The sequence below is a fragment of the Puntigrus tetrazona genome, chromosome 18 (genome assembly GCF_018831695.1).
Source record: "Puntigrus tetrazona isolate hp1 chromosome 18, ASM1883169v1, whole genome shotgun sequence".
Taxonomy (NCBI): domain Eukaryota; kingdom Metazoa; phylum Chordata; class Actinopteri; order Cypriniformes; family Cyprinidae; genus Puntigrus; species Puntigrus tetrazona.
In genome coordinates this window covers 10,277,501-10,297,154 of record NC_056716.1, presented here as the reverse complement: position 1 = coordinate 10,297,154, position 19,654 = coordinate 10,277,501, and the positions used below count along the sequence as shown (strand labels likewise).

Sequence of the window (19,654 nt, the reverse complement as noted above, 5' to 3'; positions counted from 1 at the left end):
TTTAGTTTAATTTAGTTTGTTTGTTTTTAAGTATTTTTCCAAATCCTTCTTTGACAAAGATCAGCAAGCAATAAGATACTTGTGGAGACCTGTAGTGAAACTGGTCAGATCAGTGCACATACTGCTGGATGACGTGTCACCCACATCTCATCCACCTGAAATAAAATCCCCAGGGGATGAGGCTTTTCAAAGCATTCTTTAAGGAGAAACTACCCTCTGCCTTGTATTGTATAATAGATGCAACAAAGATATTACTCCATTTACAGTGTCAGGTGACTAGAGAATTGCTTATTTAGTCAAAAATAAACATGCCAAAACAATAATAACAATATTAACAACAAACTTAATGTGAATTGGACACACTTTTATCAATGCGACTGCTGTTATAGATTATGTCCACTTCTTTAATAATTCTTAGTTATTAGTTCTTAGTTTAAATAATGGCAGAAGTTCATTCACGTGTCACAGTAATAAACAAAACCTGTTTCTTCCACCTTGAAGCCATCAGTATTACAACATGTCAGTCATATCAGTATCGGTCATCAATCAGTGCCAGGCACTTTTTCAACAATGTGTGAGAAAATGATGTCAGACCCAAGGATAAAGAATATTAACTATGTTAATTACTACTTAAATACTTCTATCTTGATTAAGGAGCTTGATTAATCGATTAGCGACAAAATAATCGACATCCTTGGTAAAACAATTCTGGTTTTGTATGTGTTGCTATCATGAACTCAAAAGAAAAAGGAAGTTCTAAATACAAGTTTGTTTCAAAAAGCAAACACATCTAGATCATTTGATTCGATTTTGAACTTTTCACCTCATTAATTGTAATATTATTGTTGTGAAGATAAAAAACGTATTTGGATGGAAAATAAATTACCTGTAGACTTACTGTATGTATCTTGTTCTTAATATGTATTTAAAAAAAAAACAAAAAAAAAAACAGTGCACTTGTTTTAGTTATTCCCTGACTGCTGCCGCCTGCTCTTTTCCGCTTTGAGGGAGGGGACTTTTATCAGCGTAGAGTTTCTCCAAGGACCTTTATTTTATAAAGTGTTACCGACGCTTTTAATATACAAACTTTCACCCGGATGTTGATCGTTATTTACAGCCGGTGAGAATGGCGGACATGGACGAGCTGTTCGGTAGTGATGGCGATAGTGACAATGAGCAACGAGGTACTTTACATTTATAATATTGCATTAATGAACGAAGATGTATTTCAATTATATGTTAAGCAGCTGTATGTCTGTCTGTTAAGCAGCTATATGTCCGTCTATGAGCACTCATTTAGCGATATGTGCAGCTGTAAGACGGTCTTTCAGCTTTCCACACATTTTTCATCACATTTTATCACGTATGTTAAATTCATCCTTTTTATAGAGCAGTTTGTGAAACCTTTAAACTAAATGAATAAATTAAAAGAACGTATGCATATGTACGTTTTTGAAGAATGTCATATTGCATTTGAATGTATTTATTTATTAGGATTCACCTCTCGAGATGTATCATCTCGGTTGGAACATTTTGGAAAATGAAATGTTTTGCTTTTATGGTTCATATACCGTAGTCAACTTTGATTAAATGTTGACTAGTGTATTAGTTATGATATTGAAGACTTAGGGAGGAGGAAAACACAGATCGAAATTATTCCTAGTCATCTAATATGTTATGATATGACATTTTTATAGTGTTAAGGAAAAAAATGCACAATTACTAATTCTGTGCCGCTGTATTCTTATCGTGTGAAATGTTTCTAACAGACAGTTTTATGGTCTGTGATTTCATGCCAAATGAAGTTAAATTACAATATACTTCTAAGTCTGTTTGGGTTTAAAAAAAAAAAATGCATACGCTAAATAAGTTTGTAAACTAATGTATATGTTGATGTGATTGATCCAGATTCCGGCTCTGGTTCCGGCTCTGATTCAGAGCACGAGAGACCCAGATCTGCCAGCAATGCCTCTGGCAGTGAGAGTGACAGAGATCATGATGAAGATGACGATGAAGATGGTGGAAAGCCGAGCAATAAAGAGCTGTTTGGAGACGACAGTGAAGACGATCGTGGAAGCCAGCACAGCGGGAGCCAATCGGAACGATCCGGCAACCAATCGGACGTGACGATGCACTCCGACAATGAACACAGCGGGTCAGAGGGCCATCGTGAGGAGGACGACGATGACGATGAGAGGGGCCACCGATCGGATGTGGGGAGTCCAGCCTCAGGAGCAGGAAGCCACAGATCTGACAGAGGAAGTGGAAGTCCAGGGTCAGAGGCGGGCAGCCCACGTTCAGAAGTAGGAAGTGGGCATTCAGATCCCGGCACGCCTCATTCAGACGGAGAAGGGTCAGGGAAAGATGTCCACTCTGGAGATGAGAAGTGGGGTGGAAAAAGTGACCAATCGGAGGACGAGGACAAACAGCAGAACTCAGATGATGAAAGGGATCATTCTGACGATGAAGGGGAGAGACAAAAATCAGGTGAGAGATATTGTAGTGTATATATGCATAGATCGATGGTTATCATGTGTATGTAATTATGAATAATCTCTACAATTATTAGTGAAGGAGACCCAATGTATTTGTGGCAAAAAACAAAGTACCTCCTCAGGCAGCCCATGGAATGGTCTTGTTATTATTGGATGATCTACAACCTCTTTATTCTGACAGATCTTTGTGCACATTCATTTCAGAGTCGATGAAGGGCAGTGACAGCGAGGAAGAATTCACTCGCAAGAAAAAGAAAAAAATAGCTTCAGACTCTGACTCCGATTCTGACCCTGATGCACAGGGTGAGAGACGATCGAATGATGAAACGCGCTGTCATACACACGGAAGCTCTGTTAACTCCGTTTAACTGGTGTGTGTGTGTGTAGGTAAGAAGCCAGCTGCAAATGATCTGTTTGGGGAAGCAGATGATATTTCATCAGACAGCGATGCAGAGAAACCTCCCACACCTGGGCAGCCTATGGTCAGATATTTGCTTTTTTTTCAGTTTTCACCTCACCTCACTTTGATTCTTATATTAATAGTTAGTAAGGTAGTAGTTAAGTTTAGGTATTGGCTATGCTATGGCTATGGCTTGTTATTTGATGAATATTAAAGCCAAAGTCAGCAGCAGTGTACTGTATATTAAAGCGCTATTACTTAACCTAATGTATATATCCAGTATGCCTGTCAACATCCAATTTAGGTTTAGCGGTTTTGTTCTAATAAACCACTGTTTACGGGAATACAGGCATATTTTTGTGTGTGAGTGCTTGTGTACCTGCTTGTTTGAGTTCCATGCCATTTAGGAGTGTGTGCAATTTTTTTATTCTATTTGAATATCCAGCAAAAATAATGATTTTTTTTTTAACACTATATAGTCCAAAATAGGTCATCTGTGTAGATCTTGGATCTTATTATTTTTATTATTATTTAATTTAAAAAATATATAATAATTACATTGCCACCATTTCATTCTGATTAGATAATATAAGCAGTGGAATTAATTATTATTTATTATTATTTTTACTCCTGACTGAACAGGATGCTGAGGACGGTCTAGAGGGAGATCAGCCTGAAGAGGAGCCGGTTCCAGAGACGAGGATCGAAGTGGAGATTCCTAAAGTCAGCACAGATCTGGGCAGTGAGCTCTACTTCGTCAAATTACCCAACTTTCTCAGCGTGGAGCCCAGGTGGGTGAATATCTCCTGGAACTCTGAACTCGGGTTGCTAAATGCTTCATTTGACTGTTTGTTTGCCTCGTTCTCCCCGTAGGCCTTTTGACCCTCAGTACTACGAGGACGAGTTTGAGGACGAGGAGATGTTAGATGAGGAAGGACGAACCCGCCTGAAGCTGAAGGTGGAAAACACCATCAGGTGGCGCTCTCGGCGTGACGAGGAGGGCAGCGAAATCAAGGAGAGCAATGCACGCATTGTTAAATGGTCAGATGGCAGGTGAGGATGGGCGTGCAGATTTTAGTCTTGGAGCGCTGAGTAATGTATAATGATGCCAAGCTATGGAAATCAGCATTAAACTCGATCTCGTTTCTCTCAGCATGTCTCTGCACCTGGGGAATGAGGTGTTTGACGTGTATAAAGCTCCTCTGCAGGGCGATCACAACCACCTGTTCATCCGTCAGGGTACAGGATTGCAGGGTCAGGCTGTGTTCAAGACCAAACTCACCTTCAGGTGTGTTTCTCTTTCTCACACGCACAAACACAGTAACGTTACATAGACTTCTACTGTTTTTATGTACTGCTAGTTATGCATACTATAACCTAACCTACACTTTAACCCTAACAGAAGAGACTGTGCACTTTAGTGATAAACGTTGTCGTGCTATTTGACATGTTGGACACTAGGTGGTGATATTTAACAAATTTTACTGAATTCAATTGATATATATATATTATAATTTTTTTAATATAATTTAAATTTGTATATGTATGTGTAAATAATTTTTATTAATATATATATAATATATAATATATAATAATATAATATATATAAACTCCTAGTTGGCTTAGATCTAGAATATGGTCATACAGAGTAAAGCATTAATATGTGTTGTATAAGTACTAAATAACAGCCAATATGCTAGTAATATGCATGCTAATAAGCTACTAGTTAATGTTGAGAACTGGTCCTTAACATAAAATAAAATAAAAAAAGATTTAACAATTAATTAATAGCTGAAGCTCTGTATTTCGTGTTTTATTGTATCGACCAATCAGCATTCAGAACCTCAACTAACACTAGTGGTTTAGCTATGGATTGAGTTGAACAGGCACTAATCCACCAGCAGGGGTCTCTCGGGTTTGTTAAATAGCAAGATGAACACTTTGAAATTTATTATTTATTTATTTATTTATTTTTTGTCAGCAAGATTTCAGTTTTAAATTCAGTACATATTTCAAGTTAAGTATTTTAATCCCTTTAAAGCTTTTTTGCAGAGACAGATTTTAAAAGTGCACCCATTTCATGCAGTTTCTCAGCTAATATCCTTTTATAATACATCTTAAATGCTGGATTTACATTATTATGCGTGCGTCTCTGCAGACCTCACTCCACAGACAGCGCCACGCACAGGAAGATGACCCTCTCTCTCGCCGACCGCTGCTCAAAGACGCAGAAGATCCGAATTCTGCCTATGGCCGGCAGAGATCCCGAATCCCAGAGAAATGAGATGATAAAGGTAAAACAAATGCATGCGTTTCGCTCGGCGAAGAGATTCGAGTTTAGCCCCAGACTGATGGAAAAATTCTACTGCATTCTTATCAGTGCAGAAATGCAGAGGATGGTTATATCATAACTTAAATCCCCGTAATGAAAACCCTTCTTCCTGAAAACCTGGAGATTTCAGAGGAAACTAGGTCATAAAGCTGCCCTGCTAGGGGGTTTAACCAATATGTTTTGGAACTTAAAGGACAAGATTACACACAGTGACTCAGCTTTTGTCGTTTCATTTTACAAAATGTCATCATAAAAACCTGATAAGGTATTGCATAAGAGAGCGGACGCATAACAGACTTATCAGAGTCTGTGAAGATCGCGCTCGCCGCACGTTTCCTCACACACGGCAGATCTTGGCAGCAACGGGGTTATGCGTATACGATTTCAGCCGTGCTATCTAAACAGATTGTCCAACAACTAAAGTGGAGTGCTGTAAATGTTTTTATCTATTTCCTCTCTCTCTCTCTCATTTATCTCCCTCCGACCAGAAGTCTAAAGTCTAAAGAGCCAGATTTCATATCAGATGGCCAGCCGTAAGTCGCTCCCAAAGACCCAGACACCATTAGACGGCCTTGTTGAAGCGAAAGCGGCTTTGGCAAATTTCTCTCGTAAATGAAGAGCTATGAAATTATTTCACGAGTTTTATTGAAAGCGGCTTTTACGGGTGACGATCGTGAATAAATGTTTATAGAACGGCCGGGCATGAATTTACATTAAAATGTCGGGGTCAGTAAGATTAGAATTATTTTATTCAGGAAGAATACTAGTAAATTTAATTTCGGTTTTGAATCAATTTTAACTTGGTGTTTAGTCTTAAGCAAAAAAATAATAATAATAATCATCACAATAATGTGTCTTGAGCAGCAAATCGTTTTATTAGAATGATTTCTGTAAGAGCATTTCACACCTTAAACTAGTGATGTTGACGGACATTATCCAAGAATATATATTGCTTTAGATTATAATTTTTATTATTTTTTGAACTTTCATAATGTATTTGTTTAATATCTGGCAATCTCTGTAAAATGCATGCAACAAAACTCAATGTAACTCAATGTAATATAAAAAATTACTTATTCAATCCAATAAGGTTTAGTTTTGAAATTCCTTTTCATTACTAAAATAAAATGCATCTATATTTATCTCCACGCTGACTGATAAACTAGGACGTGGACGCGTTCGTTCAGTATAATCCTGCAGTGACAGTGAGGTTTTTTTGGTTTTTTTTGTGTGTGTCTGCGCAGAAAGAGGAGGAGAGGTTGCGTGCGTCTATCCGTCGTGAATCCCAGCAGAGGCGTATGAGAGAGAAACAGCATCAGCGAGGTCTGAATGCTGGGTATCTGGAGCCAGACCGCTACGACGAGGATGAGGAGGGTGAAGAATCCATCAGCCTGGCTGCCATTAAGAGCAAATACAAGGGAGGAGGTCTGAGGGGTAGGTCACATGCAAAACATACATGCAAACACGCACACACACTGCCTGTAGAAAAAAATAACTCTGCTGATCATAGCTAATTTTATCATGCTCAAGTTCTGCACATCATCTCCAATGCTGGACCTGAAATGCGCTTAAAATGCACTTTTTTGCCAAAATTTAAATTTGTATTTAACCAAAAGCCACGTTTATGTAAAAATCAATTAATGAATCAAATGTATTTAAAAATCTACGCTACCGTTGTACACAGACATGCAAATATCAGAAAAAAGTTTTATGTAAATTCTTAAATTTATATATTTGTTTTAATCTCCAGTTCACTGTTGAAGTATTAAACTTTAATATGAACATTTTTGAAAGCCTTTTTCCCACTAATAAGCACAAAGCTTATTGCGATTATTTAGCGCTAAAAGTTACTCCTAGTGACAAAATTCTTAGAACCAACCAATCACAGTCTTCAAAAGACTGTGTCATATCTAGCAACGGGGTTAACCCCGCCTCCTCACTAAGATAAAAGATAGTTGCTCTCAGATTGGTCCTAAATCACTTTTAAGCCAAAACTCCTAGCTAGAAATGTTTAAGCTAAAATAGGAGCACTCTGAGAGGATATTTAGAAACTTAGAATACGTGCCCTAAAACTCAAGTCTTCGTTTATTGGACTGTTGTAAAAAAAATTTGTAAGCATGATTATAAAAAACCCCCACAATTTTGAAATTGATTAACTAGGCTATACGGTATAAAAACAAAAACAAATTGCCCTTCTTTTTCTGCAATATCCCCAATTTGCGTTCAATTTAAACACGTTTTATTAGACTGAATCATGCAGTGAAAGGACACGCTCTAACTGCACATGCACTAGTTAAGGCTCTGTAGAGATACTCGGTCCAGTTGGACACCTAGGTGAGCCATCACAATAAAGTTTATGCTGTTTTGGCGAATTTCAGTTGCAGAAATTTGCATCAATAATAATAATACCAATGCAGAACCGCGCCAACCCAAGGAACTCCCTTTAAACAAACCTAAAATCAAACCCGGTCACGTCTGCACCAATAGCTGTAGTGCGAAAACGGCCGTCTCTACAGGAAGTAGGTCAGCTGAAACGGCCTCTGAACCGCGGTGGGGTCCTGTGTCTGTCGTCTATATTGTATTCCCTCGCTCCCCCGTGGGTCAGTGTTTCTGCACAACAGATTCTTTGAGCGAGTTCGAGACCCGCTGCGATCAGCTAGAACATTCTGCACCGCAACAACAGCTTGTGTTCCCAAAACAGCACGTCTCACGCACGCGCTTTCTCACTGACAGTAACCGTTACAGCCGTTAGCCGATTACCTGCCGGCTCCTTAATGCTGCATTATGCCGGAGTCCGACTGAGATTTAGATTAGTTTGTTCGGTTTGATTTGTTTGTGCCAATAAGAGGTACTTACTGAAAGAACATCTCTCTGGAATGCTTGAAAATCAGTCTTGAATTCTGAGCTGCGCTTAATTGTTTGTTTGTTTGTGGGTCATGTCATAGAGGAACGAGCCAGGATCTATTCTTCAGACAGCGATGAAGGTTCTGATGAAGACAAGGCCCAGCGACTGATGAAGGCCAAGAGACTGGACAGTGATGAGGTGAACGTTTCTGTCCAGATAGACCTCTCGAAAACCGGCTGGTAATAACATCACAACGATGAGCGTATCAGTAAATCAGGACGGTTTTCTGCAGCTTTTTTGATATTTTCTTATCGTTTTCTCCAGTGAAAAGCCTTGAATCAAAGCAAAAAGCGTATAATTATGTAATTTCCTCACACGCGCGTTGTTCCAAACCCGCAAGACATCCGTTTATCTACTAAACGCAAGATATTTCAGCGTTCTCTCATCGTTTTTGTCCATCCGTTTTAGTCCACGTGCACAAAACTTTCAAAACATATTCTAAAAGTTTGACAGATGAGAAGGCATCCGCATATGATGAGAACCCTAAACTAAACTTGATTGGGTGTCTTTGGAAGAATACTTTTTAAAGGTTAAAACACTAGCCAATGATAAAAGGTCCTTTACATATAGATGTTTTAAAGGTACAGTACCAAAAAAAGACTCTGAGAGGCTTAAAATGGTAAAGAAAAGCAAAATTCTGATTAAAATCTGCTTTTGGTAATGATTTATCCTTTCTTTTAGGAGGGAGAGAACTCTGGAAAACGGAAGGCCGAGGAAGATGAGGAATCCGCTGCCAAGAAACCCAAAAAATACGTCATCAGCGACGAGGAAGAGGAGGAAGATGAAGATGAATGATTTTTACGTGTTTGTTTTTTTTTGTATCGTTTTGTGATTGGATAATCACAGTAAAGTAGTCGTCTAATCCAGAAAATCAAACTTGCAGTTATTTGTTTGTATATTTTATAAAGTCAGAAAATGCTCATCATTGCAACGCATCAATAAAGAGCAATAACCTTGATGCGGTCTGCTCGTTTTATTAAATGCGGAAATAAAATCGCGCTGTTAACAAAGGCTTTCGATTAAAATCCTACACGGCTGGTTATGTCTTACGTGGGTTGCATGTGCAGATGAATCCGAGCCGTACTTTTTATTCACGTCCTGGTAAAAAGATCAATCTAATTTTAACCTGTTATTTATGAGGGCTGCTGGGTGAGAGAACGGCCATCGCCGGTGCAGTTTTATTATTGACGTGGAGAGTCTGTTTGTGTTGGTGTGAATTTTCTTAGCTGTACCTGCTGAATTTTTTTCCGGTGAGAGAGATTTGAAAGGAGGTTTATGTACAGATCTCACCCCTTGGCCCCAGAATGACGCACACACACACACACACACACACACACACGTACTTCCTGGAAGGTAATACAGGTCTTACTCTGCGTTGTTCTCTTTTATTCCCACAGAGCTGCTGATCTTTAGGGTCACCTCGCTACACCTGCGGATGCGTTTGACCTGTTTGCTGTGTTTAGCACTTTTTCTCTGTTTGCTGACATAAGCATCAGTATGTAGCATTGCTTAACATGAGATTAGAATATGAACACCTGTCAAGAAAGTAAAAAAGCATCATAGTCTGAAGTGATATTGATAATTTGATTACAGTAATATATTAAATGCATTAAAGATAAACAGATATAGTATCATTTTTTCCCCCGCTACAATAAAAAACTAGCTAATCATAAGATTCAAAGCATTTAAATATCCTGCTAAGATATAATTGGTTTGGTTACATTACAAGCTAATGAATCGGAATTTAATTTTGCTTTTTGGTAATAGAAATATTAACGATTGCACCAAATTGCATGTTTTTACTCAGTTAAAGCATTTGATAAAAACTCCTCCTAAATAATCAGCCATAAAAGCCTTATGTATCAAATATAATGCTCAGCAAAAACATAACTGCATGTTAAATAAAGTGTTCTGTGTGTGTGTGTGTGTGTGTGTGTGTGGTGTTAACCCAGATGATCTGCGACTGTTTCTGATTTGTGACCGTTGTTCATGTGTCCCTTGTTTGTTCTAAACAGTTAAAAAACATTCACTGATGCTCCAGAAGGAAACAAAATGCATTAAGAGCTAAAGGGGTGAAAACTTTACTTAATTTGTCTTCCGGAAACATGCAAGCATCTTCTGTTGCTTCTGAAGGCCAGTATTATAGGGAGAAAAAATAATTATTTCAACAAAATAGTGCGAAAACCGAAGAATCTGCAGGACATGGAGGATTTTAGTTTAAGGATGGAGTAGCGCTTAGTTTAAGAACAAACGAGGCACTTATTAACAACCTTCACTAAACAAAAAAAAAAAAAAAGTAGATCATCCAGGTTAACACAGGCAGCATTAACAACCAAAGGTTCACAAACTTTTGAGGGGGTTTATTTTAATAATTTTTTTTTTTTTTGTAATTTTTAATTATTTTAATAATCTCTCTTATTTTGTTAAGATTTTTGCCCAAACTTTAGCATATCACTGTGTATGTATGTATATATATAAAATATTTAGTACATATTGAATTGAATATAATTTACATTACAAATAATATATAAACAATTGAAACATGCATACGTCTTTATTTATTTACTTTATTTAAAATGACCTTTTTATTTAAAATGTATTTTTTTGGTAATTAAATACAACCTAAAGATAATAAAATTCCATAGCAACCTCGTAGAAACGTCTTGACAGCCACCCACGACCTCCTGAATATTTCACCCCTCACATTTCCTTGAGCAAACTTAACATTCCGATTCGTTTTCTCTCATGTTCCCATTCGGTATGCGGCAGGAGGTGATTTCGCAGTCCTGATTGCCTAAATGACTTGTTATTCCTTTCACAGCGCTCTCCTCCGTTCATCAGCACACAGAGGAATCCCCTTTTCGTCTTCATTTCGCCTCGGGGTTGTGCTGGCTGTAGTTATGAAATCAAATAAACGCACGTAATCGCACACTGCGGCTGTCACACACACACACACTCGTGTCCTTCTTTTTCATCGGTAAACGCACGCACACACACACACACACACACACAGATGCTGACGGGAGTTCTTTGTGTTGTGCAGGTGTGTCTCATGCGTTTACAATCAATACAATCACAGCCCGAGCGTGATACGTCACGTACAATTATCATTTTAAGAATGCTGAACATACAGTGAGAGTCTGTTTATGTTTGGTTCTACTCCAGAATGTGGTCCGGTGTGAAGTGACTGTTTTGCTGCTGAAGGTGTGGAGAATCCTGCAGTGTGTCTGCGCGTGATTTATTACCTCCTTGGCTGACAGTAGCAGTGGGTGTCTCTCTCTCTCTCTCTTTTGCTCTCTCTCTCTCTCTCTGCAGTAGTGTTATGTAATGGTGTGGCAGTGTTGGTAGGCCATGGACGCAGATGGGGGGGTTCAGACCTCTGCAGTATTTCCTCTCTGTCTCTACCCCCTATCTCTCGGCCCATTGTGGCTGCAGTTGTTGGCTGGAATAATTTTACTGCGTACCGTGTACTGTATCCTGCTAAAATTACCGTTAAAGAAACAACGCGAAGGATAGTGTAGAGTCTGATTGTTTGCAGTGACTGACGGACATTTTATAATAACCAAATTTGTCTTTCATTTATGACATAATTGACACGAATGACTGATGGGCTTGCATTACTTTAGTATGTGTGAAGAAAGATACGCAGAGTGATACATGAGACATCTTGCGGAGCTATGCAGGACATACGGTTTAGCGATCATTATAAAAACATTTGACCACAGAAATGACACCACTGGCCAATCAGAATCGAGTATTCCAGAGGATGATATTTCATACTCGATGACTTTTTGAGCTTCGGCGTCATCATTTATAAGAACACGGTTCTTTTGGATTTCAGCTGTAATAAATTGACTATCATTAGTTTATCAAAGGCTCCAGTAAACATCATATATAAAGAACAGAGCCAGAGCATCAAAGCATATTTTTATTAAATTGGTAAATATATATTACACACACACACACACACACACACACACACACACACACACATATATATATATATATATATATATATATATACAGTATATAGACACACACACACACACACACACACACAATAAATATATTTTGTTTAAACTTTTAAATGTTTTTACAAATTTTACAAATACAAAATGCATTTTTATCTTAGACAACACAAATATATTTAGATGTAAAAATATATTTAAAAATGGCCTAAACAGCATAAAAATGTTAAAATCAAATTACCTGTCTAATTATCTTTTTATTAATTATCAGTTAAGTATCTATCTTAGACATATAGATTGAAATAAATGCCCAAACAGTGTAATAATGCTCAAACAGAATTAGCTATGAATTAAGTTAATTAAAAGTACATATGTAAATATTTTTTAAATCTATAGTAATTTAAAAAAAAAAAAAATTGCACTCCTGAAGGCTTGCTGTTATTGTTAAAAAAATACATTTTTTTCTTCTTTCATGCACCTTGCTGACTTTGTGGAGTGGCACCAGAACAACTATACATTTTATAATTTATATAATTTGTAATTTAACTGCATTAATGACAGTTTGATTTAAACTAACATGTTTAAACAAGCGCAATTACAGCACGCTAGTTAAAAAATGTGATATTATTTTGCTTTGTGGGATATGTTAAATCGCAGTAAAAATAATGGGACGTTTCCAAGGGCAGGTCCAACCGGGACAGGCCACCAAAAATGAAGGCTGGCCCAGAACAGCAGGGACATCTGGTCACCCTAGAAAAAGATGTTAAAAAACAAAGAGCTCTATAAAACCTGGAGACGTGCAGCTAACCATCAGCATTCTCAGTCTCATGGGTCCTCAATTAACCAACCATCTGAACTGAAAACCATGTGACTAATCACAGGAGAGCTGTAGGCATACAACAACACGCACAACTGCACTTGGGGCTATTCTGAACTGTGGCTTCAAAGACAGCAGACAGGGCTGTATATATACTGTATGTCAGAATATATGATTACTTTTGATTGCTCATTAATGGGGAAAAATGCATTTTGCTTTATAATGACGTAGGTGTGACATCTAACAGCAAGGAATAACTGGGCCACGCTAACCAGCCAAACATCATCACAGGTTCATTAGAGGCTCTGTGACCTGTAATGAATGGCTTAAATCAGAATAGCTTATTATTTCCGTCACTGCCATATATAGATGACATACTAGAGTAGTAAGCTATTCTAAATTCACCAAATGACTCAGACAAGGAAGACTGGGAGAGCCCAGGATCCCTCGTCTACTAAATTTAACTCAGGGCTAACACTCGATACACGTGCGATCTCAATCAATCGGGGATTTTTCGAAGGATTAACAGGAATATTTCGGCGTTATTATCGTTAACTAAAACTAAAATCATAAAAGTATTTTCATTGCTTGAAAAAAAATGTGTGCATTTCAAACTGTTCATGTACGTTTTGGGGGGCAACGGACCTTTAAAACATGTTCAAAGTGCACATTGATATCATATACTCAAAGCAAAGTAATGGCTTTTTTCTTTCTTTGTACACAGAAATTGCAATCAAAAACGTGGCTTAGGGAGGAAGCTGGGAAATTATACAATCGATATACAATTCAGTTTGAGTTCATTAAGTTCAAGCACTAATTAGTCTGTGGGACAAATTATAGGCCTGAGAATACATTCAGGGCTGAATTCATTACACAGTTGAGACACTTTAGCCCGTATTTTAGTCAAAAACCTCCATCTAATTCACAAACCACCCACAGCACAACTTAACCAAGTCATAGCGCTAGGAGCAACATCAGGCACATTAAGTCATTTTTTCAATACGCAACACTGCAAATTATACTTAATATAGATTGCCTGCCTCAAATAACTTTTATTACCACCCACAGAAAGCAGGCAGTAAATATCATTTTAATTAAGTGATGTTTGTGTACATTTACTATAGACATAGTAATTCAAATCATATTCAAGAAAGGCATATAATCACACCGTACAGTCAGACACACTGTACAAGCAGGCCCATCTTAAAGGAATAGTTCAGTCAAAAATTTTAATTCTGTCATCATTTACTTACCCTTAAGTCCTATGTATGATTTTTTTTTGCTGTGTTGAACACAAAGGAAGATATTTTCAAGAAGGTTTGTAGCAGGCTGTTTTAGGTCACCATTGACATCCATAGTAGGAAAAAAAAAATGGAATGAATGCTGACACAAAAAAGAAAATGAAATACATGATTATTTATATGTATTTCATTTTCTCTCCCCCACCCACCCCACCAACATTAATATAATTGGATCTGGTCTCTTGTATCATTGTGGCTATTAGGGCTTTCATAGCAGTGATTCGCAGTAGTTCTCTGCTGCCAGGCTTTCTTGGAAAGTCATATGAGCTCTGTTTAGACGCACAAGTGTTCCTCTTCTGTCTTGTTTTCCCTGTTGTTCACCCTCAAGCTTCTGGGGAAAGTATAATCATGCAGAAACTAAAATAACAGCCTATTAATGCTGGAAACGTCTCACTGTCATGGGTTTTCTCATGCATTCTACTCAAAGTCAGATATGGAATAATCATACTTCATATCTCCTTCCAACCATAAGAGCGTTACATTAACTGACAGCTGGAAGACAATGACATAAAAAAAATCACCATTCTGTTGCTAGATTTGAAGCAATCACATATATATAAATGTGTAATTACAAATACATTGCACAAGTTCCAACAGAAGTGAAATGAAGGTATTTTTAGTTTACAATATCCTTATTTTAGACAATACAAATTAAGTATGAAATTACATATAAAGATGTACTTAATCTCACTTCAAAGTTACTGCTATATTTATATCTTAAATTCCAAAAATATTGGGGTGTTTTTTTTTATTTTTTTATATTCGAATAAAATGAAAACAAAAAGAAATGTAGATCATAGAACACAAAACATTTTACACTTTTATTCACTTAATGAGCACTATGCATGCTGAAAGGTATATTAAGGTTATAGAGCAACATATGCTCCCCTCCAGATGACGTCAATTTCAGGGAAGGCCTTGAGTATTTCAGCAGGACAATTCAACTATATACTGCAGCTATTACTACAGCATGGCTTTGTATTAGAAGAGGCCGGATGCTGAATTGGTCTGCCTGCAGTCCAGATCTTTCACCTATAGAGAACATTTGGTGCATCCTTAAACGGAAAATATGTCAAAGATGACCACAGGTTCTTCAGCAGCTGGAAACCTAGATCAGGAAAGAACTGGACCAAATATCAACACCAAATCTCCAGAAACTCATAACCTCAATGCCCAGACATCTTCAAACTGTTTGAAAAGAAGAGAAGATGATACACCATGGTAAACATGCCCCCATCCCAACTATTTTGAGATCAATAATAACAACTATAATTATAAATCATTGAATTTTATTCAAATTTAAAAAATGTCCCAACATTTCCAGATTTGGGTTGTATTATATATATATATATATATATATATATATATATATATATATATATATATATATATATATATATATATATATATATATATATATATATATATATGCATATGCTTAAAATAATATTGTTTTATTTCACTTGTAAGTACTCTTTTTGTTAAATTATGCGAAACTCACAAAGGAAATTATTGACCAATTGATGCAGTTTGGATTCACTGTGTACTTTGAACATTTGAACACATCTGGATGGTTGGAAGGTAATAATCTTGTGAAGAACTGAGTTCAAATCCCAGACGATCAAACTGCACTGTGCAATATATTAATAAGCACCTGTGTATCTGATTGTATTTTATGGTTTTCTTAACATGACCTGTGTAAGGTATAAAATAGGTGTAAAACATTTTATGGAGAGGTTACTCACAGCACCTTTAATTACAGCTGATAAGTGTGCAGTCCAGACCAGTGCAAGATAAGAGACTCGTGTTTTTTTTGATTGCACTTTCTCTGCTCTTAAAACTGTGCAACCTCTAGCCTTATTAAAATAACTATAATCTTATCAGGCTTATGCATTTCGGGTCTGGCTGTAAATGGTCAGAGTCTATCCATCCCAGCGAAAGAGCCACTGTTATAAAATACCACACCAATTTTGATGCCTTTAAAGTCACTGATTGATAGCAAAGTGATTTGGCAGAGTTCAGAGAGTTACTATTCAAGGACAGCATCATGTAATGTGCGTCAGACCCTGCACAGAGTCAAGCACTTCATAAGACTGACTTATCAGATGCTTCACCTGGTGGGTCACTTGTGGTTAATGTTTTCAAGGAGACAGGAATCATATCAACAGATATGGCCTGTGCTTGCATCAAACACTTCTAGACAGGATTAATTTAATTAGTATAATAAATGTTTAATTAGGTCAGTGTCACAACCCAGGACTGGTTGTTGTGTGTTCATTCCCTATGTGCTCTATGTTCCTTGTATTTTTGGTTCTTCCTATCGTGACCTAGGAGTTCTGTTTAGAAGTTCTGGCTTCCTGTAGACATAGTGTAGACTAGGTTTCCTGTTTTGCCTGATTATCATTGGTATAAGTAATCCCTATTTTGTTCTGTTGGGTGTCTTGTCTCAACAGTGTATATGTTAGATGTGCTTTCTCCTGCCTTTGTTAAACATTTTGTGGATATTAAAGAAATTTGTTGGAACTTCATTTGCTATCATCGTATTTATCTACACAGAGTGTGACAATCGGATTAATTTCTCGATCTTTGATATTTTTTATTAGCCAAGGTAAATGACAAATATATATGCATTAGGATCAGACGGTCAGTTTTACAGTTAATTTTAAGCCATCATATATTGATCTACTTTATTTTTACCTGCATTTGGCACCTGTCTAGAGTTGATTTTGATCACTGTCTTAAAGGCATAGTTCACAAATAAATATTCTGTCATTATGTCATTGTCATGTTGTTCCAAACTTGTATGACTTTCATAAGTGGAAAACAAAAAAAATAAAGAAAACGGATAACATTAATGTACTTCTATATGACCAAATAGAACTTAAGAAAGTCATACAGTTTTGGAACCACATAAGGTGGAGTAAATGCTGACAGAATATTCAGTTTGAGTGAACAATTTCAATAAAATACTGAAATAGCTTGCTTTCTCAGATGCCAGTTTGGGAATTGCTCAAAACAGTAGACATAGCCAAGGAGAATTTGGATTTGGGAGAGTTTGATTGCAGCCTTCAGTCTCTGCATTAAATTTTAGGACAGTTTGAGACACTCTAGAGGAAATTACTGGTGTTTATGCCTGGAGAAAATTCAGGAGGCGAAAGCCAAGCCAGAGGTTGACCTCAAAAATTATTGATGGTGAGGCATGACGACTAAGAGAAGGGGCAACACCAAAGCAACTGTCCATGCACAGAACATATAACATATATAGAGTCATGCCCTGAATAACTTATTCATGTTCATAAACCAGCGATACAGCTGCATCTACACAGATGAACCAGTGTAAATAAATTACATAATATCAATTATCCTTAAGTTCTTTTTACGGCAAGAAATTACAGATAAAACTTTTTTTTCATGCAGTGTGACTATTTTGAGAATTACTAAATGGGCCCAGGAATACTTCCAGAAACCACTGTCGGTAAACACAATGCACTATCATGCAAAAAGGAAGCCATATGTGAACATGGTCAAGATGTCCCGTCATGTCTTATGGGCTAAAGTGTTGTCTGGTCAGACGAGTCCAAATTTGACATTCTTGTTGAAAATCAAGGGCAAAGTGTTCAAATGTCTGCATATCTGATGGTATGAGGGTGCATAAGTGCATACGGTTCGGGCAGCTTGCGTGTTTTGGAAGGCACTATGAATGTTGAAAGGTATATAAAGATTTTAGAGCAGATGATGTCTTTTTCAGCAGGACAATGCAAAACAATATACTGCGGCTATTAATACAGGATGGCTTCATAGTAGAAGAGTCTGGTGCTGAATTGGCCTGCCTGCAGTCCAGATCTTTCACCTATTGGGAACATTTGGAGCATCATTAAAATGTCAAAGACGACTATAAACAGCTGGAAACCTATATCAGGCCAGAACGGGACCTAAACTCCAGAACATCATAACCTCAATGCCCAGATGTAACTAAAATATTTATTCAAGAAAAAAATCTTAAATGAAAAAAAACGACCTGTGGAATCTCAGACTTAGCTGTGATCTGCAGCCTGACAGAACCATTAAACATAAAGAGTCATATCAGCACTCCTTTTCTGTATCCATTACGTTTCCCTGTCTCTCTCAAACTCACGTCCGACTGGGAGATTAAGTAACAGGAGAAACATAAAAAAAATCAGGTTATGAAGCTTCCCTGTTTATGTTCACACTGAAAAAAAGCGAGATTTCCTCATGCAGCAGTGAGATTAGCGTAACATCCATCCGATCTGCCAGATAATAGACTAATAGTCTACGTCCGGATGAGAACATAACGATGGTACAGATGTCTGTGATAAGCTTTGATAATGTGTTTTTACACCCACATCTAAAATCAATCAGCACCATAATCATGCATGATAATTCAAACGAAACAGGGTCATTTATGACGCATTTAGTAGCTGCACTTGTCCTTGTATCAGCTGCAGTTCCTGATTTACTCGGATGTGGTAGCAGCTCTCTTTTGTATAGAGAGCACGAGTCAGGCATACCTCTGCTACTCGCAACTGAAGACTCAAGGATTTGGAAATTGAAACTGTCTGATGCACAAAGCTCTAGCCTTTTCCGTTTCTATTTCATTTTGTTTAATTCATGTTTTTAGTTGCTTTTCTCTTCAGTTTTCTGTGACTCATTGCGTTAATAGCTGGTTTGTGTTAAAATTATAACATAGTTATATAGTTGTTTTGTTTGGAATATATGTCCTAACCAACAATAAAACGTATTCCCTTGGCATAGCATACCTCAGATAATTCAATTTTGGGAGAATATGATGAGAAATATATGAGGTTTATTGAAATCTGTGACTGCAACATTGGTACCTTGGTAAATTTGAACACATTTTGAGTCATTTTTGATAATGTTTTTTTTACAAAGGATTGGGTACTATAAATTTTAGAAGTTCATTCATTTAAATTCGAACATTTGTAAGACAATGAGCCATACAGTTAATGCATTTTGTCAGTGTAAACACGGTATACATTATCCCATTCAGAGCTGCATAATATAAAGTCACAAACACCTGAAAAATGAATATATTCTCTCAAAACCTCTCCAGAACAATAGCTTTTGTTATAATGCACTGAAAATGTTGTTTTGCCATTGCTGTCCTTGGTGTGTTCTTGAGAGTTGTTGAAAGAAGCAGCAGTGTTCAATTTGTGAACAATCAGTTGATCTGGCATAACTTTGGTCTGACAGATTTTTTCACAAATGTATTCATCCAGCTTTTAAATTCATTCAACTGTTGTTGGAATGGAAAAATAACATAACCACGATCTTTTTTGTCTGAAAACCCCTAAAAGGTTACAGCTATCTGGTGAGAAAATCTCCTAGATCACGTATATTATACAGGATGCTGTCTTAAATTAGATATAACCAATGGACCAAGGTTTGTATTATCTT

At 37.1% G+C, this 19,654-nt stretch overlaps 1 protein-coding gene across 1 annotated transcript; it reads left to right on the top strand.

The window, feature by feature from the left end:
- The first annotated feature begins 1,075 nt into the window (after positions 1-1,075).
- Positions 1,076-9,090, top strand: leo1 (LEO1 homolog, Paf1/RNA polymerase II complex component). Its single transcript, XM_043216701.1, has 11 exons — positions 1,076-1,184; positions 1,909-2,487; positions 2,700-2,798; positions 2,883-2,977; positions 3,538-3,686; positions 3,769-3,948; positions 4,049-4,183; positions 5,054-5,189; positions 6,472-6,661; positions 8,173-8,270; positions 8,814-9,090. Exons 1-11 carry the CDS (start codon positions 1,127-1,129, stop codon positions 8,925-8,927), a joined length of 1,833 nt encoding a protein of 610 aa, XP_043072636.1. The 5' UTR covers positions 1,076-1,126; the 3' UTR covers positions 8,928-9,090.
- Positions 9,091-19,654: the final 10,564 nt, after the last annotated feature.